The sequence below is a fragment of the Mauremys reevesii genome, linkage group 13 (assembly GCF_016161935.1).
Source record: "Mauremys reevesii isolate NIE-2019 linkage group 13, ASM1616193v1, whole genome shotgun sequence".
Classification (NCBI taxonomy): Eukaryota; Metazoa; Chordata; order Testudines; family Geoemydidae; genus Mauremys; species Mauremys reevesii.
The window spans coordinates 14,151,382-14,174,883 of NC_052635.1; the positions used below are offsets into that span (position 1 = coordinate 14,151,382).

The 23,502-nt window shown below is 55.6% G+C and overlaps 2 protein-coding genes across 3 annotated transcripts; both read left to right on the forward strand.

The window, feature by feature from the left end:
- The first annotated feature begins 9,019 nt into the window (after positions 1–9,019).
- Positions 9,020–14,005, forward strand: LOC120381012 (ribonuclease-like). Of its 2 annotated transcripts, none has more exons than XM_039499020.1 (2): positions 9,020–9,171; positions 13,163–14,005. In XM_039499020.1, exon 2 carries the CDS (start codon positions 13,181–13,183, stop codon positions 13,613–13,615), a length of 435 nt encoding a protein of 144 aa, XP_039354954.1. In that variant the 5' UTR covers positions 9,020–9,171; positions 13,163–13,180; the 3' UTR covers positions 13,616–14,005. The 2 variants fall into 2 exon arrangements, with proteins under 2 accessions (XP_039354954.1, XP_039354953.1); XM_039499019.1 differs by lacking the exon at positions 9,020–9,171 and adding an exon at positions 11,900–11,966.
- A 3,838-nt stretch (positions 14,006–17,843) lies between these two features.
- Positions 17,844–18,386, forward strand: LOC120380057 (ribonuclease-like). The gene has a single exon (XM_039497561.1). The coding sequence runs from the start codon at positions 17,844–17,846 to the stop codon at positions 18,384–18,386; it is 543 nt and encodes a 180-aa protein (XP_039353495.1).
- The last annotated feature ends 5,116 nt before the right edge of the window (positions 18,387–23,502 follow it).

The following is a 23,502-nucleotide window of genomic DNA, read 5'->3' on the forward strand; positions in this document are numbered from 1 at the left end:
TTCACACTTTTCAAACAAACAATCAAGCACATGGTCTGTTATCACATTGAAGCTGCATCTTGATGTAAAGAGACACAGTTACTTTCCAAAAACTTATCAGAAATAGCCTCCTGAAAAACTGCGACCTGGATTGGGGTACCCTCTGCCACCCCCTTCTCTGTCCCTGAGAAGTCAGCTGTGTGACTGCTCCCCTCCAGGAGGTCAGTTACCCAGTTCCTTCTCAAAACCTGGGTCACAGGCTGAGTGCCTGGGTGCACAGATACTAACCCTGCCATCCTCCTAGTGTCCTGGGCATCCTGCCCCAAGTGACTAGTGAGGAGACATTCCTGTACCCCCACTATTCCTTCCCCAGTTTCCTCCTCTGGGTCTCCTCCTAAGACACATTTCTCTGTGCTCCCTAGGAAGGGTTCTGTCTCTCGTTCATCTGCAAACTCTGCCAGCTAACAACTGGGACAGTTTCCTTAATCATTGACAACACCTCTCCTGCCCCTGCACCTGAGGGCACGTTGCCTTCTGCTGGAAAGGAGCTAGCCTCAGCCCCTCCCATACTTGGAAGCAACCTGCTTCCCTGTGTTACAGAGTCACAGGAATCCTCACCCACCTCAGTGGTTTCTGAGATCCCCTGCCCCTTCTCTGGGCTCTCCTCTGGGAGGCATTGCTCTATGCTCCCTGGAGCCGGGTTTGTCTCTGGTTCAGCTGTGACCTGCTGGCAGCTAACAACCTGGACAGGTCTCTCCCTGGCAGGCACTACACCCTGATCCCTTCCTCCAGCTGCAGTGCAGGAGTTGGTCTCAACCACCCTCCCACCTGGAAGCATGTGATTTCTCCCTGCTGCAGAAGAAGCAAGGAGACTCTCTCCCAGTCTCTCAGCAGTTCCTGAGACCTTACCCTTTCCCTCAGGGGTCCCAGCATAACACTCCCTCCTGCTGCAGGCAAATACTTTAACCTGAGCTACACAGAAAAATCATTACCCAGGAGCAGGTCGAATAGGAGGTGCTCCATTACCCCCACAATCAAAACTCTTTCCAAACCTTCCCACACCACATGGATTTTAGCTAGGGGTACGAGGAATCTGCTTTCGCCCACCCCCAGAATCTCTGCCATTTGGCCAGGCAGCATACTGGCCTTTGGGACCACACTCTGCTTAACCAGAGAGATCTGGGCCCCTGTATCCTTCTGCCCCACGTATTCCCTGCCATCAATTTGGACAGGTTTAACATGCTCCGGATCTGGTTCTGCAGAGGCTAACCTCACAGAGCCAATATGATAGGTTTCAATGACTTGGGGGTGGGGGTCGGTTTTGAGGGCAGCAGAACTAATGTGAGCTATTGTTTGCCTGCTTCCTCCTAGCACAGGGCATTTATTCTTCAGGTGATCAGTGGAATTACACCAATAGCACTTTCTGGGCTCTTCTGCTTTTACAGGAGATTTGGGATGGGAGTTACTAGTACAGGAATGTTTTTGGGAAAGAGAATGTTTAGGCTCCCAGCCCCCTTCTCTCTTCCAAGGGGTGAAATGGGATCCTCCCTTCCCATCAATTTTAACCCCCTTTCTGTGGCCTGCCCTCAATAGACGCCTGAGTCTGTTCGAAGGCATCAGTTAAAAAAACCACCTCATCCATAGACTTTACATCTTTGTCCCATAGACACTGCTTCACATCAGCCTTACATACACTTAGGAAATGCTCTTGAGCAACAAGATCCAACATTCCCTCAAAACTTGCCACCTCTTTACCCCTCACCCATTTTCCCAATAAATCTTTCATTGTGTTTACATATTCCCCATTACTCCTACCAATATCCCTCTTGAGAGTCCTAAATTTAACTCTATATGTTTCAGGAGTAACCTGAAAACTTCACAAAACAGCATCTTTAAATTTACCATAGTCTAAAGCATCTTCAGTAGGCATTCCACTGAATTCCATTCCAGTTAATTTCGCAATCAGCGTAGGAACTCTCTCATCATGAGGGATTTCATGTATTACACACAGCCTTTCCAAGTCTGATATCCAGCAATATCATCATCCTCACTTTATGCCGGACATAAGTGTTCCCACTTGTGGATTTTTGGAGTGATGGGAGTCGTTGGGGTCGGGGGGTTCTGCTTCTGCTTCTCTAGCAGGTCCAGTTGGTGTTTTCGCTCTTTCTCTCTTTCTTCCCGCTCTCTCTCTTTTTCTTACATAGCCCTTCGGTGTGCAGCCTCCTCTTCTTTGAGCCTCATTTCTGCCTGCCCCATTTGAAACTCGCTGTCCTTAGCCTTCTCTTCTGCTTCCAGTCTGGCCAGCTCTAGTTTTGTAGCTGCCTCACTGGTAGTCATTTTCCAGCTTTCTTGTGCTTATTTCCCTCACTCAAAATAAACAAACAGAAAATAACAAAACTGTGACCTTCTCCTGACTGTCCTTAGCCACTGCACTTAAGGCTCATTTAAAATCACAAATATCAGTGCTTAAATTGTGAACTCCACTTGGAGTAACAAGCTGTACGTACACCCTGCTCGCTGCGCCACTGTGACGTTCCCCTCTGGTGTTATCTGGACCAGTGATTTGCTAGGTCACCCCAATCCCCGACTCTGGGGGCCAGCCTTACCCTGCTCTGCTGTGAGAACCTCCACTCCTGGGCTGTTCATGCACAGCCTCTGGCATGTAAGCTGCTGCTTGGATTGTGCAACCAAATGACATTAGCCAATCTCTCTGGTCCCAGACACAACCCTAGGAACCTCCGTCTTGCAGTGTCCAGTTATGCCCGCTGGTCGCTGCAAGCTTATATGAGTTTGTCAATTTAACAAAGAAATTGATATGCATCAGGCTTGTTATCCCAAGAGGAGTCTCTGTCATGCTTCAAACCAAACACACTGCTTCAGGTAGAATAAATAAACAGATTTATTAACTAAGAAGATAGATTTTAAGTGATTATAAGTCAAAGCACAACAAGTCAGATTTGGTCAAGTGAAATGAAAGCAAAACACATTCTAAGCTGATCTTAACACTTTCAGTGCCCTTACAAACTTAGATGCTTCTCGCCACAGGCTGACTGGTTGCTCTTCAGCCAAGCTCTCCCCTTTGATCAGCTCTTCGGTCGCTTGGTGGTGATGTCTGTAGATGTAAGTAGAAGAGAGAGGAAACACACGGCAAATGTCTATCTCTTTTATCACGTTCTTTCTTCCCTCTTGGCTTTGGCCTCCCCTTCAGAGTCAGGTGAGCGATATCTCCTCGCAGTTCCAGACTGCCCAAAGGTAGGGGGGTGACTCCCTCAACAGATTCTTTTGTTCCTTTGAGGCTGGGCTGGGTTTGTCGCAGCCACGCCCTGATGAGGTGTGAACTGCCTCTCTTCTCTTGGAGAGTTTTTTTCTGGGCTTGCTTTCACCCATGAGGATATATTTTCAGCCTCATAACTAGATACATGAAGTTATAACCTATAACATTACTATAATATCGCTATAACAACAATGCTCAGTACATCGTGAGTCTTCTGAAGACACTCAATATGGACGACCACACAATCATATTACAAGGATGAACATGCGGGTGCTGGGTGTCACCCCTGAGGTACAGAGCCTCACAAGCTCAGTGTTTCTCTTTTTGATACCAGGGACGGGCCTGCTACCTTCCTCAACTGAGTCAGGGCAATCTCGGGGTGCAGCGCCATTCCACGGACCCATCCTTGAGAGGCACTGGTCTGGATAAATATTCACAGAGCCCTGCAGTGGTTTGTCCCTGACCTGCGAAGTGGGAGAGCTCGGCGGAGAAGCGAGAGATCAGACCATAGTGGGGGTGCTGGAGCTATATCGTGGGATCCATGGATTTAGAGTTCAGAGGATGTTGGTTTTGGAGACCTTCTCCTGAAGGGACCTGCCACAAGGGAAGAGCCCAAGCGGCTACCGTGTCTACGGCGCTCCTGGGTCCGGGAGCAGAGGTATATCTGGAGCCTGCTGACGAAGAGCAAGAGGCTGTTAGCCAAGAAACAGGGGATTCCCCTGAAACGCAATCTGGTGAGCCTCTGTTTCCCGGATTGTCTGCAGCTGTTTCTGCCAAGTCCAGCCCCAGCCCGGCACAGATGTGTGACCTCTGGGGGGTGGGGGCCAGGTTCGAAAAGGAGCAGGCCGGCGAGGCAGGGAAGCTGTGGCAAGCCTGGCTTTGGAACAGTTTGCAGTTGGCAGGTTTGAGTCACTCCGGCACTGCAGCAGCAGCAAGAGAAGGGTTTTTTCCATCAGAGAAGCCTGAACAAAGTCAGCGAATTGGTGCTTTGAATTCCTGCTCTTTTCAAGGCTTGTTTTCCCCTCTCCCAGGGAGAAGCTGGCACCATCACCTGGAGAACAGCAGGAGAGGGCCCTTAGGCCCTGATTGAGATCCCATCCAATTGGGACAGTAGGGGCTGCAGATTGGAAGTGAGGGGCACTGGCAGAGCTGCAAGGGGCAGGGCTGGGATGGCAGGGGGCTGTGGGTCGGGAGTGAGGGGCACTGGCAGAGCTGTGGGGAGCCCAGGGCTGGTCTAGCAGAGGGCTGGGGGTTGGGAGTGAGGGGCACCAGCAGAGGTGGGGAAGCCCAGAGCTGGGAGAGAATGGAGGCTGCCCATCTTTAGGGGTCCCAGCGCTAGAGCTAGTCAGGAATTCCCCCCCATCTCCCCCGGCAATGATTTTCCAGTGGAAAATGCAGCGTCCACAAAATCACGTTTTTTCCTGGGGAGTTTCCCAGTTTGCCAGTAATGGACCCCTGCCACCTGGCTGCTGCGTTAAAGCTGCGGCCGAAGGATTCTAATCCCGGGAAATCGCCCCCCCTGCCACTTTGTCATTCCTATTTGGAACAAACCCTGCTGGGGGAAAGGCCAGATGCTCTGCTGGGTGTTAATTATGGTGCCCACCCAGCTGTGCCCAGGGCCCTCACTGGCTCTGCAGCACTCCAGGGGCCCCCACAAACTGCTCCCCCACCCCAGTGCTGTCTGGAGACATGTGGGCGCAGTATCTCCATGGGCCACACAGCGTGGACCAGGCCCAGATGTGAAACACTCACAGCTAACATTAGGCGGAAGCACTAGTAACGCCATGGCCAGGTGGGGGCGTGGGCATGAGACCTGGCTAAGTCTGACCCCCTATATCTAAACCCATGATGAGCCAAGCATGAGGATGGCTTGGCTGGCACTGAGATGCAGTCAGCTCTGGGGTGGGGCAGCTGGTAACAGCCACACATAACACTGCATAGGGATGATTCGCCCAGGACTGAACTGCAGCCCACTCCCGGGTCTTGCTGCCATCAATGATCATTATGTGGGGAGGCCACCTCTCTAGGGCTGGGAGCGGGAGAAGCCATCTCCTGTCACTGCTCCCATCCCAGTGCTTAGTGGGGTCCCCCAGTTACCAAAGGGGGGCTGATCCTTCCTGCCTCCCTGGGGAGGAGGCAGCCTGGCCCCTCAGGATGCCGACCTTGATTGTTCTCTGCCCCCAGATCCAGCTGGTCTGCCGAAGACCTCCCCCCTCCAGCAGTCAGGGACACACTGAGGGGTTAGGAGATGGTGTCAGCACAGGGATGCCTGGACACAACCCCCTACCTGGACAGAACCTAGGAATCCTGGCTCCCAGCCCCCCCCCTCTAACCACTAGACCCTACTCCCCTCTCAGAATCAGGGATAGAACCCAGGAGTCCTGGCTCCCAGCCCCACCCTGCTCTAGCCACTAACTCCTACTCCTCTCCCAGAGCCAGGAACACTTTGAACACATTCTGAGTAGCCTGTTGGACCCTGCTTACATTTCCCCTGAGACAGGCTGGCATGACAGGCCTGCATTTCATTTTCAGCTCCCTGTCCAGGCTGGGGTTTGAATTTACGCTGTCCGGTTCTGTGGCCACAACCTGCCCTCTGGAGCCACCCGGGCCCAGTCAGTTACAGCTGAGAGACTGAGGTCACTTGGGGCACGGCCGAAGCCCCGGTTTGATCCCTAGGTCTGTATAGAGGAAGCTCCTTTCACATGTGAGGAGAAAGCACCAAGGGGCTGGCTGGAGAACTGAACGTCTGGGTGCTGATGGGTGGCACAATACCTGGTCTTGCTCCTCACAACCATGGGTGTCTCTGAGTCATTGTGCATGTTCCCTCGCTGCGCGAAAAGGTCTCGAGAAAAGTTTTAAAGCAGGGGTGTCCAGCTCCTGGGCTGAGTTCCATGTTACTGTCCCACGGCCAGGATGTGTATTCAGGACCCTCAAATCCATACCAGATCCCCACCCTGACGTCAGTGTGAGCTTTGCCAGGAGGTCACCGGCACAATACAGCCTGGTTGTAGTAACTCAGCTTTCACGGATGTTCCCATTTCATCATGGTGAAATAGTTAATACTGACACTGAAGGGTCATTTCACTGCAAGGAGATCAAGAGAAAACTGCAGGGTTCACCCCTTGGAGTCATTGTTTCAGGCACTCTGCAAGCTCAGGCCGGTGTGGCTGAATCAGACACACTCCATTCAGGTTTGGAAAGTTTTTTTCTGCAGCCATGAGGGCTAGAAAGAACCTGACTTTTTGTTTTCAAACGACAGTAGAGATGCCACACAATCGGAATATATCATGTGGGCCACATAAATGCATCATGCTTTAAATCAAGGGTGATCCATGATGCTCAATTTCAGAGGTGGTGCTGGGTCTTCTGTATCACAGATCAGAACATTGCATGGTGAAAACAAAGATGTTTTATAGGAGCTAAAAATTACTGGTTTCAGAGAGTAAAACTGAGCAGAAAATGGAAATTGTGGCCAAGATTTGGACATTTTGGTGCCTTCTATTTCAGCACCAAACACCAACATTTTGAAATTGTTCGTGAAACTAACTTTAAATAAATAATTTTTGAGTCAATTGAAACATTTTCTTTTGACAAATTTGCAATGATTCCAAGCTTTTACTTTTCCCTTTGAAAACTTTTCTTATGAAAAGCAAGTTAGTTTGGGATGAACAGTCATTTTGAAACAAAAAACTGAAATGTTCTGTACCAAAAATGTCACTTTTCTAAATAGAGAGACAAGGTGGGTGAGGTAATATATTTAACTGGACCAGCTTCTAAAAGATATTACATGCCCACCTCATCTTTCTAATAGCCTGGGACCACAACAACACAGCACACAACTTTCTACATACTTTTTTTCTATATTTTTCTAAATGAAATGTTAAAACTGACCCAGTTTTGTGGAATTTTTCTGTTTCAATGAAATGGGCATTTTTCCATCAGAAAAAAAAAATTCCCCCCAATTTTCCAATCAGCTCTCAGAGATACTGAAGAAAAATTACACCCTCTCCTGATAAATCAGGTGTCATAAAAGAGGTGCGCGCACACACAGATGCACTGACACAGACACACACACACAAATTAAACAAACAAAATACCCCTACCACATATTCTTTTTTCCTTTTGCTGGTTTCTTTTCCATCTCATCATTTTCAGGCCCCAGAGACCAGCTGCCCTAAGCACAACCCCATCAATCCCCTGAAAGCAGGGCTGAGTTTTCATTTATCTTTTTAACTGGAAATTATTAGGGGGGAAATGTTAAAAATAAATCTCCCGGCTGGTAGCAGTAGCAAGCTGTTGTCCTATGTGTGGAGTGGCCACTAGAGGGGGCTGTGCAACTCTTGTTAGAAATGGGTCATGAGAACCAAGCATAAGTGCAGAGGTTTTTGCTTATGAGACAAGACACAGGCGTGGTTTAGTCACACGGCCTGGATGGTCCTGGGGTTTGGATTAGCCCTCTAGCAAGGGGCGCAGGGACACACACACACACAGAGCAGGGCCCATCCCCCTCCAGCAGGGGGCACACACACACACACACACACACAGAGCAGGGCCCATCCCCCTCCAGCAGGGGGCACACACACACACACACACACACACACAGAGCAGGGCCCATCCCCCTCCAGCAGGGGGCACACACACACACACACACACACAGAGCAGGGCCCATCCCCCTCCAGCAGGGGGCACACACACACATACACACACACAGAGCAGGGCCCATCCCCCTCCAGCAGGGGGCACACACACACATACACACACACAGAGCAGGGCCCATCCCCCTCCAGCAGGGGGCACACACACACACACACACAGAGCAGGGCCCATCCCCCTCCAGCAGGGGGCACACACACACACACACACACACACACAGAGCAGGGCCCGTCCCCCCAAGCAGGGACACACACACACACACACACACACACACACACAGAGCAGGGCCCCTCCCCCCAAGCCGGGGCACACACACACACACACACACACACACAGAGCAGGGCCCGTCCCCCTCTAGCAGGGGGCGCAAGGGGACACACACACACACACACACACACACACACACACACACACACACACACACACACACACTGCCGGGTAACCTGGATCCTGTCCCCAGTGCTGTTGCTGGGGCAGGCCTCTTCGAACTCCCGCAGCCATTGTAACACCTGCTGGCACTCGGGGAACGGCTGCGTGGGGAACCTGTGGGCCGGGCCAGCCGCTATCGCCGCTGGCAGCCTGTCGGGACCCATCCGTGGTCTGACTCTTTCCAGTGCCCCGGCAGGGGCAGTTGAATGCCCGCGGTCGCTGTCCGGACGGCAGGCACGGCACAGGGGTGGGGATACCAAGCCCAGCCAGGCTGAAGATGCTCACAATATGTATACGGTGAGAAGCAAAAAGTTAACGCTCAATAAACCATCACAACCCCACTTCTCAACGTCATGTGTCAAAATATACAAAGTCGACGTCCTTTGATCGAATGCGAAGTTCTCCGGCTGCATGGGTGTGACTTCGCTGACCTGTGCCTGTCGAGTATCAGCGACGGAAAGAGTTTTTCACAGGTGTGTGCGGTGAAATTGACATTTACCGATTCAATTCTGGCCTTTCCAGGGCATCAGATGAGATGGTCACAAGGGCCCCGTCTGGCTCGGAATCTGGGAAGTCTTTTGAAGCCTGTGGCTCTAGCTTCGTCTGGCAGCCAGAGTTTCTTCTGTCAGCCTAGCCTTTAGCTTTAGATCTGCAAGTTCAATCCCTCCCCCACCCCGCAGCATCACCTTTCCCACAGGCAAAGGAGCGAAATTAATTGCCAAGGCCACACAGAGATGGGAAAGGAAGCCAGGTGCCCTGAGACATGGGGTTATCTACCCCCGTGACTCCCTCCGTCTCTTCCAGGAGAGAACCCGCTAGTGGTGAATACCAAGAAGGTAATTTCATCCCTGCTGGTGTTGTGGATCCCAGCAAAGGACCATGGGTGATTTTTGCCCTCTGAGGGGCGCAACATGAAGCGGATGCAGTTGGGCAGGGACCATGTACGCTGCTGGGATGGGCTAGGCAGCTGTTGACCCCTGGAGGGCTTGTTCTAGCCAGTCCCAGCTCACGGGCGCCAGCTGCTGCAAAGGGGACGGGTCCTTCCCACGCCAGGGGGTGGTTCCCAACCGTCCCCAGGGCAGAAAAGCTGGTTGGCTGCAGCAGGGAGACTTTTCTCTCTGGGGCCTGTCCAGTGCAGGTTCAGGGAGCTGGGAATGAGAGACAGAGTTTTCTGCCTTTGTAACCCTCTGGCCCCTGGCCTGTGCCCCTCCCAGAGCAAAGGGGCTCCACAAGGCTCTACTCCCCTGTGAGAGTCAGCATAGAACCCAGGAGTGCTGGACTCCAACCCCCACTGCTCGGACCCACTAGACTCCCCTTCCTCTCCCAGAACTGGGGAGAGAACCCAGGAGTCCTGACTCCTAGTGCCCGCTGCTGTGATACACTAGACCCCTCCTTCCCCTCCCAGAACTGGGGAGAAAACCCAAGAGTCCTGACTCCCAGCCCTCCTTCTCTAACCAGTCAGGACCCACTCCCCTCCCCAGAGCTGGGGTAGAACCCAGGAGTCCGGGCAGCTGCTCCATGCGCCTGCATCCCAGCGGCCGGTGACCCCTGTGCTGTTTACTGTGGGGGGGTCTCCGGGGCAATCCCCAAGCCGTATCTGTGTGGACATTCCTGCTCCCAGGGCCGGTCGGGGTTTCCCCGCGACTTTCCCTTCCCAGTGCCCTTGTGCAAGGGGGTCATGGGGACCAATAATAGCTGCTGATGAGCCACAAGCAAACACTGGGTTTGTCCTGGCACCTGCTTATCACAGCTCCAGGAACCAGCCCTGGGGATCTTTGCTCTGCACCGCGTGACACCCGGAGGGGCCCCCCCTGGGGTCCGAGCGGCCTGTGGCTGAGGCCCCTCATGCCCATTCCCCTTGGCAGCTTCCTAGCACTTGGTAGCCCACCCAGGATTGCTCCCTGTGCTGCAGGTGGGGAAACTGAGGCACAAAACTCCAGAACGGGTGTGGCCACAGCCAGGAGACTGTCAGCGAGCCGGCCTCCCAGACCTGCGCACGCCAGCCACTGCCCCCCAGTGTTTTCTGAGGGCCGGGGTAGAACACAGCAGTCCTGACCTCTAGTGCCCGCTGCTTAATCTTTTAGATCCTCCCCCCTCCCAGAGCCAGGGACTGAACCCAGGAGTCCTGGCTCCCAGCCCCCTTCCACTAACCCACTAGATCAGTGTTTTTCAAACTGTGGGTCGTGCCCAGGCATGTCAAGCACTGCGTCACCTTGCTCTGGTCAGCACTGCCGACCGGGCCGTTGAAAGTCCTGTCGGTAGCGCTGCCCAGCTAAAGCAGGCTAGTGCCTACCTTTCCGACGCCACGCTGTGCCCCAGAAGTGGCCAGCTACGGGTCTGGCTTCTAGGCTTCTGCCCCCGCCCCAAGCACCAGCTCCCCACTCCCATTGGCCGGACACTGGCCAATGGGAACTTGGGGGGGAGGCGGTGCCTGCAGGTGAGAGTCGCGCCAAGCCGCTTGCATGCCTCCGTCTAGGAGCCGAATCTGCTGCTGGCCACTTCCGGGGTGCAGCGCGGTCCATGGTGCCAGGACAGGCGGGAAGCTGTCTCTGCACCCCAGCTGTGCCAGTGACCGGGAGCCGCCGGAGGTAACCCAGGAGCCCTGGCTCCCAGCCCCCCCTTCTCTAACCATTAGATCCCACTGCCCACCCAGAGCCAGGAGAGAACCCAGGAATCCTGGATCCCAGACTCCTCCCTCCGCTCTAACCACCAGGCCCCACTCCCCTCCCAGAGGCCCGAGAGGGAACCCAGGTGTCCTGGTGTCCAGCCTGGCCCCCCTGCCACCAAAGTCTCCTTCGTTTGATTTAAATGGGACCTGAGCATGCAGCTGTCTTAGGCCCCATGTCTGCATGTGAGGGCAGCGCAGGGCCGATATGCTTAGGGGGAGAGGGGGGTGGGTGAAAGGGGGGCAGCGGGGTACAGGGGTGCTGTGTGGGGTCTGTGCTATCTGCTCCCAGACATTCCTAGATAACAGCCAGCAGGGAGCTGGCAGCTTTTCATCAGGAGATCCCTTGGCGAACAACCCTGGGTGTATGTGTGTGTGTGTGTGTGGCTATAACTAAAACACAGGACAGGGAACCAGGACACCTGGGTTCTGTCTCCAGCTCTGGGAGGGGAGTGGGGTCTACGGGTTAGAGCAGGGGGCTGGGAGCCAGGACACCTGGGTTCTGTCCCCAGCTCTGGGAGGGGAGTGGGGTCTACGGGTTAGAGCAGGGGGCTGGGAGCCAGGACATCTGGGTTCTATCCCCAGCTCTGGGAGAGGAGTGGGGCCTAGTGAGGTAGCACAGGGTGGGGGGACTGGGAATCTATTCCCCAGCTGGGGACAGGAGAGGGGCACTAGTGGGTTAGAACAGGGGCAGGGGTCAGGACTCCTGGGTTCCAGCCCTGGCTGTGGGGTAGTGCTGGGCTGAGGGGCACTGTAGGGTGTACAGTGTTGCAAGCTACTGGCCAGAGCCCCATTGCTCCAGAACTCCCTACCCCACCCAGAATCCCTGGGCCCCTCAGTGGGAGGAGCTTCCCCCATCCCCTCCCCCCCGGGCTGTATATAACAGGGCTGGAGGGGAAGGAGGCTCAGGGACGCTCAGCTCTGCTGGTAGCTGGATCCATCTCTGAGGGGAGCTGCAGGACTCAGGTGAGCTGAGAAGAGATTTTAGCCAGGGGGGGAATGCAGATTGACTCGGGGCGGGGAGCAGAATCTGGCCCTGACCCCATTGCAGACAGGGGGAGGCTGTACAGATTCCTGGGTCTATCGCTGGCCCTCAGAGGGCAGAGAGGCTGTTTACACATGAAAGGCTGCACCTGCACCGCTGGACTGCCTGGGTGTAAACACAGAGGGGCTCGCCAGCCAGTGTCTGCAATCCACCGCCCTGAGGGGCCCGACCTAGCACTGCCTGCAGCGGGGGTCAGCTCAGCACAACTACAGCACTGGGGGAGGGGTGGATTTCCCCTGACAGACAGAGCTATGTCGATGTATGTCCCCAGCGTACACCAGCCTGGTGTGGAGAGGGAGGGGAGGTGGGAGCCAGGACTCCTGGGTTCCCAGCACTGCCACGAACTTCCAAAGTCTGTTCTTAGTGACCTAAATCTGGAGAGAATCCACAGGAACTTCTCCAGCTGCACACTGGGGAAAGGGAGAGCAGGGCCGGGCCGGACAAGGGGACGAGCGGGAGCGGTAACTGGACTGGAGAGAGTCGATGCGGGGTGTGGCGGGGGGAGGGTTGGTAAGCAGGCTGTGTGAAATCAATCGCCCCTTCCCTGCCCCACAGCCTATACTGCCGCCCTAGTGTTCCTTAGACAGTATAGCCGCCCCTTCCCCACCCCCACCCTCTGCTGCCCCTAGTGCCCATTATACACGATAGCCGCCCCGTCCCCCCCCCCACCCTCTGCTGCCCCCTAGTGCCCATTATACAGTATAGCCGCCTTCCCCACCCCCACCCTCTGCTGCCCCTAGTGCCCATTATACAGTATAGCCGCCTTCCCACCCCACCCTCTGCTGCCCCTAGTGCCCATTATACAGTATAGCCGCCTTCCCACCCCACCCTCTGCTGCCCCTAGTGCCCATTATACAGTATAGCCGCCCCTTGCCCACCCCCACCCTCTGCTGCCCCTAGTGCCCATTATACAGCATAGCCGCCTTCCCCACCCCCACCCTCTGCTGCCCCTAGTGCCCATTATACAGCATAGCCGCCCTTCCCACCCCCACCCTCTGCTGCCCCTAGTGCCCATTATACAGTACAGCCGCCCCTTCCCCACCCCCAACCTCTGCTGCCCATAGTGCCTGTTAGAGGACACAGCTCCACCGAGCATTACGGTGTCTTGTTCTTGCAGGCCTACCCTGCTTCCGCAATGGGTCTCTCTCGGGATGGGCTCAGCCTGCTCTTGTTCTTGGTGCTGGCCTGGTGCCTGGCCCCACCTGCCCGCTGCCAGGGCCCGCGCTACGAGAAGTTCCTGCGGCAGCACCATGACCACCCGCGGACCAACGCCGGGCGGGATTACTGCGGGGCCATGATGCAGCGCCGGGGCATGACCCGGCCCTGCAAAGACATCAACACCTTCATCCACGCCCCCAAGGCCCAGATCCAGGCTGTCTGCGGCTCCGGGGGCATCGAGTACTGGGGCAGGCGGCGCAGCCGGGCTCAGTTCCCCGTCACCACCTGCTCGCTGAAGGGCCCCCCGTGGGGCCGGTGCAGCTACCTGGGCCACGCCAACCACAGATTCCTCGTCGTCACCTGCGACCCGGCAGGCTGGCCCGTGCAGTTCGACGAGAGCCACATCATGTGACAGGGCCAGGCACCACGCCCTGCCCCGCCTCGACATGGGACTGAGTCCTCGGCCACGCGTTGTGTTGAATGGGCCAGACCCCCGGCTGGTGTGAAAGGACCGTAGCTCTATGGGGGTCAATGGGGCCAGCCCCCCAGCTGGTGTAAAACGACCGTAGCTCTATGGGGGGGTCAATGGGGCCGGTCCCCCAGCTGGTGTCAATCAGCATCTCTCCATTAGCATTGGCACCATGGGAGCAGTGCTTCAAAGCCATGCAGCTCCTGTCCGGTGAGGTTTGCTCTGGACACAAGCCCAGGACTGCCCAGGCCACGCAGGCTGCCTGGTCGTTCGCCCTGCTGCATGTGTCTCCAGGCGGCCTGGACACCAGACGTGCTGCAAAAGGTGGGGGTGGGGAGCTGTCTGTGTCTGGGGGAGCTGGGTTGGGGGGCGGGGCGAGTGCAGTGCTGGCAGCGGGGCAGGTGCATCTGGTTACGTTCAGATGTCCTGTCCTTGCCACGCTCCTGACTCAATAAAGGCTCCATTCTGCAAAGCAGCTGGGCTTGTGTGTCCCCAATGCCATTTCTCTTCCTTCTCCTTGGCCTAACCGCCCCCCACCCCCGGGTTCCTCAGGGCTACATCCGCCCCTGCTGGACACCTGGGTCACCCCGCCGGGGCCGTGGGGCCAGATCCTCCCAGTGTAATTCAACATAGCTTCTGTGGAGTCAAGCCGCCTATGATGCCGATTGGGCCCCAGGGCAGGGACTGGCTGGCTCAGGGGGGCAGGGAATGGGACATGGGCCTTTCCCCTCTAGGGGGCACCGGCTCCCATCTGCCCCCAGGGCAGGAACTGGCTGGCTCAGGGGGTTGGGGAATGGGGCATGGGGCTTTTCCCCTCTAGGGGGTGCCGGCTCCCATCTGCCCCCAGGGCAGGGACTGGCTGGCTCAGGGGGTTGGGGAATGGGACATGGGGCTTTTCCCCTCTAGAGGGCACCGGCTCCCATCTGGACCTAGGGTGGGGACTGGCTAGCTCAGGGGGTTGGGGAATGGGACATGGGGCTTTTCCCCTCTAGGGGGCGCCGGCTCCCATCTGCCCTCAGGGCAGGGACTGGCTCAGGGGGGCGGGGAATGGACTATGTCTCCTTTCATATTCTCCGCCTTCCCAGCCGACACTATTCCTGTCAGTTCCTGGCCGGTATCTTTTTGATGGATGTGCTGGTGACAATGCCCCCTCCTCCCCAGGCCGTCTGACCTACATGGCCTTGGCCTCCCCCCCTCCCCAGCCGTTCCTGAGCCTGCCCACTCCTCCCTCTTGGCCGGGGCCCCCGGTGCAGCTGCCAGGAACCAGAGGTGGGACTTGGGGCTGCCCCAACGGGCGACATGGCAGCCGGTTCCGGCGCCTGGAGAAGGACAATGGGCCAGTGACCTGTGTGTTCAGTGTGGAGCCAAAACAATGGGGCTGGCCTCAGGCAACTCCACTAAATCGTCCCCTGGGGGTCACCTGCCCCACGGCATCCTTGCCAAGCCGGATCAGCCCTTGGGCTGGGCAGTGTGGCACCCTGTCTCCAGAGTAGTGGTCCTTGGACAGGAAACCTGCTTACTGCCGCGCCTACCTCGGCCAGGCCCTTCCGGCAGGTCAGGTTCTGCCCCGAGACACCAGACTTCCCTTGGGGGGAAGCGACTGGGGCTCCTGATAGTCCCCGGCTCTGACCCGACAGGACAGTCCCAAGAAGTTCGCCCTTCAGCAGTAAGCAGCTCTCCAGCCATATGGGCCCAAGGATAGGGCCCTGGACTGGAAGTGGAGACACCTGAGTTCAGTTGTGCTCCCTGTGTGACTTAGGGGGCAGATTTTCCCCATCCCCTTTCGATTTACAGTAGAAATTGATGCGGGAAAAAGGCCCAAATCCCTCCGTGGCTTGGAAAGTCTCTCTTTTTTTTTTTAAATAAAAGCTTGATGCCTCAGTTTCTCCATCTGGAAAATGATGCCAACCTACCACAGCTCCTGCCTGCAGGGCCCCCGTTGTGCCGGGCGCTGCCCAGACTCCGACCGAGCTCAGGGCCCCACACACCCGCAGTAACAGACAGGCCTCGTCTCAATTTGCTCGCAGCGCAAGGCGAGGGTTTTCAGAGCAGTCTGTGGGAGAAAGGAAGATGATTATCTGCCCTTGTGAGGAAACTGAGGCACGGGGAGGCCAAGGGACTTGACCAAAGGCTGGGACCATGACCCAGGTCTCCCACCTCCAGGCCAATGCCTCAGCAGCCTCCTTTGCCATCAAGAGGTTTGTAGCCCGGTACATGGAGCCCACCACCAGGGCTGTATTAACTGCCCACCCCCCACCCCACCACCCCAGAACCCTCCACTCCCTAGTGCCCCAACACACACAGATCTTCCCTGCCCCCTTACAGCCCAGCACCCTCCTCCCCAGGCCCTCCAGAGACCCACTCCCCCAGGTCTGCACTCACCGGCCCCCTGGGAGGCAACTGTCTGCAGGGCTGAGCTGGCAGTGCAGCCAAGGGTGGTCCCAGGGCGAGGAATCGCCCCGGCCCCTTGGGAGTGGTGTGATCAGCCAGGCCAGCGCCTGCCGTGGCCGGGCTGCCTCAGGACCCACTTGCCTGGCCCTGGAGGGGCCCAGCTAAGTCCCTCACACGGCCCCTGTCCGCAAACTGACCGAGCCTGGCCAGGCTTCTGCACCAGTCCCAGGCGGCTCAGCTCCGCGGAGACAGGTGGGGCCCCACAGGTGGTGGGAAGCAGAGACTGCCTGGAGCCAGAGGTGCACTGGGGTCCGGCCAGGGGGCAGAGAGAAGCCGGCGGGTGAGGCCAGGAGGTGGAGAGGAGTCCTTGGCCAACCAGCGAGCAGGCTGAAAGGAGCAAGTAGTGGGCGGCGGGGGGAGCCAGTGGGCTGGCGGGATCTCAGGGCACAGTGCAAGCAGAGCAGGACAGGGCCCCTTCTGAGCACGGGCCCGGCTCCATGGTGCTGCCGGCACCATTGTAAACCTGGCACTTCCCACCACGCCTTCCCCTAGGGGTCATCGAGCAAGACCCTCTGGCCCCACCCCAGCCAACCCTGCCTCTGGCTTCGGAGGTCGCCAGGCTCCCTAGTGCTGGAAGGAGCTGGCTCAAAGAACTAGCCGGCGCCCAGTGCTCACTGGCTTCGTGCCCCACCCGACATCTCCGGGCCTGGGCAGGTGAAACTGGCTCAAGGGAGCCCTCTCTGGCCAGCCGGGCTGTATATAAGGGGCACATGCCAGGCTGGAGACTCAGACGCTCAGCTTTAGACCCTGTGCTCCAGCAGGAGCGAAGCCACCAGGTAAGGCAGAGACTGGATTAAACCCAGGGTGGGGAGCAGGGCTGGGGGTGGGGTGCCCAGCTCGGCCAGAGGAGAGGCTGAGAAGGTGACCGGGTCAGCGAGGGATCTAGCTAAGGGGAACAGAGCTCCGGACCTTCCCCAGCCCCCTGAGACCAGCTGGAGAGAAATGGACAGAGAGACTGGCCCAAAGGGACAGACATCCACAGCTTTCGGAAAGATGCTCACCTAGGCAGGTACACACACCCCAGGCAGGGCATAGAGTGGGGTGACCAGATGTCTCAATATTAGGGGCTTTGTCTTACATAGACAAATATACCCTCCGCCCCTGAAAAAAAAGTGTCCCGACTTTTCGCACTTGCTAACACAGACAGGCAGAAACACCGAGCAGTGAAAGCCAAAGACCTCAGCACGCGACACAAATGAAGAGCCAGACGAAAAAAACCCAGAGAGAGACACATAGATGCAAATCGATCCAGTGAAGCCAGGCAGTGAGGGGCTTGAAGCCAGGACTCCTGGGTTCTATCCCCAGCTCTGGGAGGGGAGTGGGGGCTAGTGATTAGAGCAGGGGGACTGGGAGCCAGGACTCCTGGGTTCTATCCCAGCGCTGGGAGGGGAGTGGGGGCTAGTGGTTAGAGCAGGGGGACTGGGAGCCAGGACTCCTGGGTTCTAACACTGGCTCTGGGAGGGGAGTGGGTCTAAGGTTATAGCTGGGCGGGCTGGAAGCCAGGAGTGGGGTCTAGTCGTTGGAGGGAGGGGCAGTGGGCTGGGCATCAGGACTCCTGGGTTCTATTGCTAGGTCCTGCAGGGCGTGTGTGACTCCAGACAGTCACTTAGTCTGAGATTTTCCAAAACTGCTTAAGCAATTTGCGCAGCTGGTGCTCACGGAGGGAAGCCTTAGAAACCTCAGGCTCAGCGTCTCTGTGCTTCAGTTTCCCACCCGTACCATGGCCACACGGCTATGCCCCACACTTGCAGGGTCAGCCCAGGGGGGCTTCTCCCTCACTGCCATGGCAGGGAGCACGTACCGAGCCAGACGGCCCTGCGTGATGTTGCAGGTGGCGATGGGCACTCTGAAGGGCACTGGCCCCCTCTTTCTGGCACTGCTGGTGGCCTGCCTGCTCCTTTGCGACTCAACCCAGGGCCCGCGCTATCAGAAGTTCCTGCGGCAGCACCACGACAACCCGCGGACCAACGCCGGGCGGGATTACTGCTGGGCCATGATGCAGCGCCGGGGCATGGCCCGGCCCTGCAAAGACATCAACACCTTCATCCACGCCTCCCGGGCCCAGATCCAGAGTGTGTGCAGGGATGGGGGCACGCCCTACCAGGGCATGCGCCGCAGCAAGAGGCCGCTGGCTGTCACCACCTGCGAGCTGAGGCGGACGCAGGGCACCCGGTGCATCTACCGCAGCCATGCGGCCTCCAGGTACATTGTCATTGGCTGCGTCCACGGCACATGGCCGGTGCAGTACAACGAGAAAGCGTGAGCCACGCCAGAGCCCAGGGAAACGCCGGGCGCAGCTGCCTCAGGCCTGGAGGCAGGAGGGGCCCTAGGCTGCGTTGGGCTGAGTTTGCCCTTCATTGCCAGGAATAAAACACATTTACTGGAACAGACGTGGCTGCGAGTGTGTGCGAGGGTCTGGAGAGGGTGCTGTGGGGTAGGGAGTGGGGTGAGGGTGTTCAGTAGGGAGTGCTCTCCCCTTGCAGTCAGTGCTGCCCAATGCCCCTGTGCATTGCTAGGGGGTGCTATGCAGTGTGGAGTGGGGTGAGGGCTCAGTGGGGGGTGCTGTGCTGCAGGGAACCGGGCAGGGGTGAGCACGGGGCGCTCTCCCCTCGCAGTCAGTGCTGCTCAATGCCCCTGTGCATTGCTAGGGGATGCTGTGCTGCATGGAGCAGGGAGGGGAGCTCATTAGGGGGCACTCTCCCCTGGCCGTCAGTGCTGACCCCAATGCCCCAGTGTGGCGCTAAGGGGCGCTGTGCTGCATGGAGCAGGGAGGGGAAGCTCATTAGGGGGCACTCTCCCCTGGCCGTCAGTGCTGACCCCAATGCCCCAGTGTGGCGCTAAGGGGCGCTGTGCTGCAGGGAGTGAGCACGGGGCGCTCTCCCCTGACAGGCAAGGCTGGCCCCACAGCAGTGCTCTGGGGGCTGGGACGCTAGGCTGTGGTGAGTGGGGCAGGTAGCCCAGTACAAGGATGGCCAGAGACTGCCCTATAGCCCAGTGAGTGGGGCGGGGGAAGTTGGGAGAGAATGAAAGTTTCTGAATCTACCTGCCCTCCCTCGCTCTGTGATTAGGATATGGGCTCTGTAAACCTGAGGACACAGCTGGTGCCTGGACTGAATATTTGTTTCACAGAGGTCAGAGGACGCAATCTTCTAGCCTTTAAAAGCAAGGCAAGTGATCACTCAGGGCCACAGGGATTTTTCAGAGACACACAGCCCTGGGTGGTTCTGGCCCTGAGCTATCCCCTTGGAAAGTTCCTCTGCCTCTTTACAGGAAATGATGAGAGATTCCTATTCCCAGAAACGCACACTTCTACAGGGAGTGGATTGGGCACCATGACCCCGCCAGTGTGCAGGCTCCCCTCATACTCTGCCTTGCTTGATGCAACCCCTCGGCCCAGCTAAACCGATATCCCCGCTGTGACAGGTTTGGTTACAGAGACCCCCTTGGGACCTTCACCTGACGTGCTGGAATTACCTCTGAGCCAGTTTCCCCTGCCAGCTTGGGACTCCAGAACTCTGCCTTGTTGAGCCAGACACGCTAGCCTGCTGCAACACAGACCCAGCTCTGGTCCACGCGTCCACGCCCCTAAAGCTGCAGACTTTAACCAAAAACTGCTCAGCAGGTCACCTGCCTCCAGCACCCAGACATCCAGTTTCCAATGGGATCCAAACCCCAAGTAAGTCTGTTTTACTCTGTATAAAAGGTTATACAGAGTAAACTCAAACTGTCCGCCCTCTAGAACACTGCTAGAGAGATATGCACAGCTGTTTGCTCCCCCAGGTATTAATCACTTACAAACAAAAGTGTTTTTATTAAGAATAAAAAGTAGGATTTAAGTGGTTTCAAGTAATAACAGACAGAACAAAGTAAGTCACCAAGCAAAATAAAGCAAAAACATGCAAGTCTAAGCCTAATACATTATGAAACTGTTTACAGGTATATCTCACCCTCAGAGATGTTCCAATAAGCTTCTTCATAGACTAGACTCCTTCCTAGTCTGGGCCCAATCCCTTCCCCTGGTACAGTCCTTGGCATCTTAGGTGAAAAGCAGGGGCTCTCTCATGACGGAGACCCCCTTTGTTCTGTACCACCCCCTTTTATAGCTTTTGCACCAGGTGGGAATCTTTTGTCTCTCTGGGTCCTCACCCCTTCTTCTAAATGGAAAAGCACCAAGTTTAAGACGGATTCCAGTTTAGGTCACATGACCACGTCAGCATAAGACCTCCTTCTTCATTACCTAGGAGCTGGCCGACACTTACACAGGACGGCTTGCAGGTAAACTAACCCATTCGCAGTTCATTGATTCTGAAGCACCCATAATGGCTTCCACTTAATGGTTTTACATCTGTAATACAAGTTTATATCTTGTTCTATCTCCAGACATAGAAATAATACATGCAAATAGGATGAACACCGTAAATTATAAGCTTTGTAATGATACCATACAAGAGACCTTTTGCATAAAGCATATTCCAGTTATGCTTATGAGTGTGAACATAATGTATTTCCATACATCATTACGGAGTGCAGAGTCACCCCCGCCCCCATGTGCCATGCCCAATCAGACCCTGGGCCTTGCTACTCCACCCCCACCTCAGAACCAATGACCCTGAGTCAGAAACGTAAACCAAGAGCCCCGATTTGTCCATCTCCAACCCCATCACTAGAGATGTTTCAGAACAGGTTGGACACACACCTGTCAGGGCTGGTCTAGGTTTACTTGGTCCTGCCTCAGCGCAGGGGACTGGACTCAATGACTTCACACAGTCCCTTCCAGCCTGACATTTCTATTGTTCTTAACCCCTAAAGTTCCCTCTACAGATTCGTTTGGATGCAGGCTTCCCCTTCGCTTCCTCTCTGGAAATGTTTAGCATTGCTGCGCACTGTTAGCAGGTGGGTTCCAGCCCAGCAGCAGCTGCATTTCCCCTCTGCAGCTACTTAGTAAAGCTCTTCAGGTGGGGGGAAAAAAAGAGAGGAAATTTTGAAATCAGCAGGTCTAGAGAACTTGCATCCAAGAGTTTAAAAGAGCCGGCTGAGGAAGATTTTTGATCACTCGGAGCACTGGGGAAATTCCAGAAGACTAGAAGAAAACTAATTGTGTGCCAATTTTTAAAAAGGGTAAAAGGAATGACCTTGGTAATTAGAGGCCTGTCAGCCAGACATTGATCCTGGGCAAGACCAGGGAGCAGCTGATATGGGACCTGATTAATAAATAACTAATGAAGACTACTATAATTAATGCAAATCAACATGGATTTACGGAAACTAGATCCTGTCAAACTAATCTGATATTTTTGTAATGAGATTACACGTTTGGTCGATAAAGGTAAAAGTGCTGACATAACACACTGCAAATTCTGCAAGGTGTTTGACCTGGCACGACATTCTGATTAAAAATATCCAGTGGCCGTAAATTGAAGCTAGACAAATTCAGACTGGCAGTCAGCCTTGCATCCCAATCAGAGAAAAGCCCAATGCACTGAAAAGCATCTTGTACTGCACTTGGTAGCAGCTTGCCTCCTTGCCCTCAGAGATAACATCCCCTCTCTCACTAGCTATGATCTAAGGAAACAAAAGCCAGAGGGACTTTCCCCAGCCGAGCTCCATCAACACAAAGCGACATGGTCTAGTTGCAGGCAACCCTACTAGGTTGAGGTTGAGAGCCTCAGTGCCATCTAGGGGATTTAGGTGCATGTCTGCCACTAAAATGAATGGAAGATTCCTAGGGGATTTGGACACTGAAGTCCGACTAATTTTAAATGGGGTTTGAGGCAGCTGACTGCCTTAGCCTGGGGAAATCTCAATCCTCTAAGTTTCTGCCATTTCCTTGTCAGGTTCTTTATAGCGCAAGAGTTTCTAGGCTGGTCTGAATTTGCACCAGCTGAGACACTGGCCCCTCACCTCTCTGTATTTGGCTATGAAGTTTGGGTAAGGGTCACCACAAGACCCTGTGACATTCCCACCTCTCTATGCAACGAAGCCCAGAGATCCCCTCCTCCCCCATTTCGGGGGGGGGGGGGTGTCCCACTATAAAGCAATTTATCTGGGGATTTTTCTAAGGGACCTAAGGGAATTAGGTGCCCAGTTTGAGTCTGGCTTCCTTTGGAAATTCCAACACCAGCAGCTGGATGCTCAGCAGGTGTAAAGCTGATATCAGGCTCTGCTGTGGAGCTACAGTGACCTACGCCTACTGAGGGTGTTGGCCCTGTGTCTGTTTCACTCTGAAGGCCCCAGGGACCCTGTTGGGTCCCCACATCCATGGGCTGAGGAGCCAGGGTCCCCCTTCCTCCAACCTTCATGGTCACAGGTGGCACAGCAGGGAAGCCAGAAGCACTGCAAGGTGCATAGGCTATGCCCCCACCCGGCCAGGCATCTCTTGGATTTTACAGCTCAAAGCAGCTGGGGAAAGACAATAAGATGGGGGGGGGACGGGGGACTCAGAGCCAATACTCCCAAATGCAGGGCAGGGGGAACTGCAGAGACAAATCTCCCAATTAATTCCCTCCAATCCAGGCTGCAAATCAGTTCAAACTGCTTAGATCAAGACCAACATCTGTCCCCATTTAAACCCCGCCCCCCATTAAATCACTCAAACCCAGTCTGGAAAGAGAATCTCCAGTTAAACTGCAGAGCCTCATCTGCTAGGGGCCAAGAGGGGCAGTTCCCCCCAGGCCTACAGCCCCCCTCCAGCTGCTGCAGGATACAATACAATCCCAGACCCAGTGGCCTCTATGCTGATGGAATTTTTCCCCACCCCCAAGTTTTTCTAAACTCCTGGTTTCAGGCCCCTCCCCATTTGCAAAGAATATTTCCAGGTAAAGTGGTTCGGCCCCCGCCCCCACACCTAGTTTGAAAGCAGATTTCCAGTGCATTAAATTGCCTCTGTCTCTCCCTTTTGCAGAGAAAATGTCCCCGTAAATTATTTGAGGCAGCAACTCCCCTCCCCCATCCCTTCAGTTGGCAAATAATAAATAATAATAATAAAAAATCCACATTGTAAACAGGTCCAGCTAGCCCCTGCCCCCTTGACAAGAAGATCCCAGGGAAATTGCCTCTGCCCTTCTCTCTTTGCAAACAAGAGTTTTCACTTACATTAGCTCCCCTCCCAGTACTCCACACTTTGCAAAGAAAATTTCCAGTTAAATTGGCTCCCCCCCCCCCATTTGCAGGGAGAAGCCCTGGTTAAATGGCTGCAAAGCCAAGAGCTGATGGCTCCAATCGAGGTCCCGAACAAAATCAAACGCAGCCCCTCACTGAAGTTCCCCACTTTAATCCAGATTAACCGTCCCAAAGAACCACCCTAATCTGGATTAACCGGCCCAGCCAGTTCCCTCTAGCACAGGGCTGCATTCCGAAGCAGCCCCTCCCCAGGGGAGAAG

Excerpts from the sequence above, each read along its gene's own strand:
- LOC120381012 (XM_039499020.1), top strand. The coding sequence starts at position 13,181 with ATGGGTCTCTCTCGGGATGGGCTCAGCCTGCTCTTGTTCTTGGTGCTG.
- LOC120380057 (XM_039497561.1), top strand. The coding sequence starts at position 17,844 with ATGGCCACACGGCTATGCCCCACACTTGCAGGGTCAGCCCAGGGGGGC.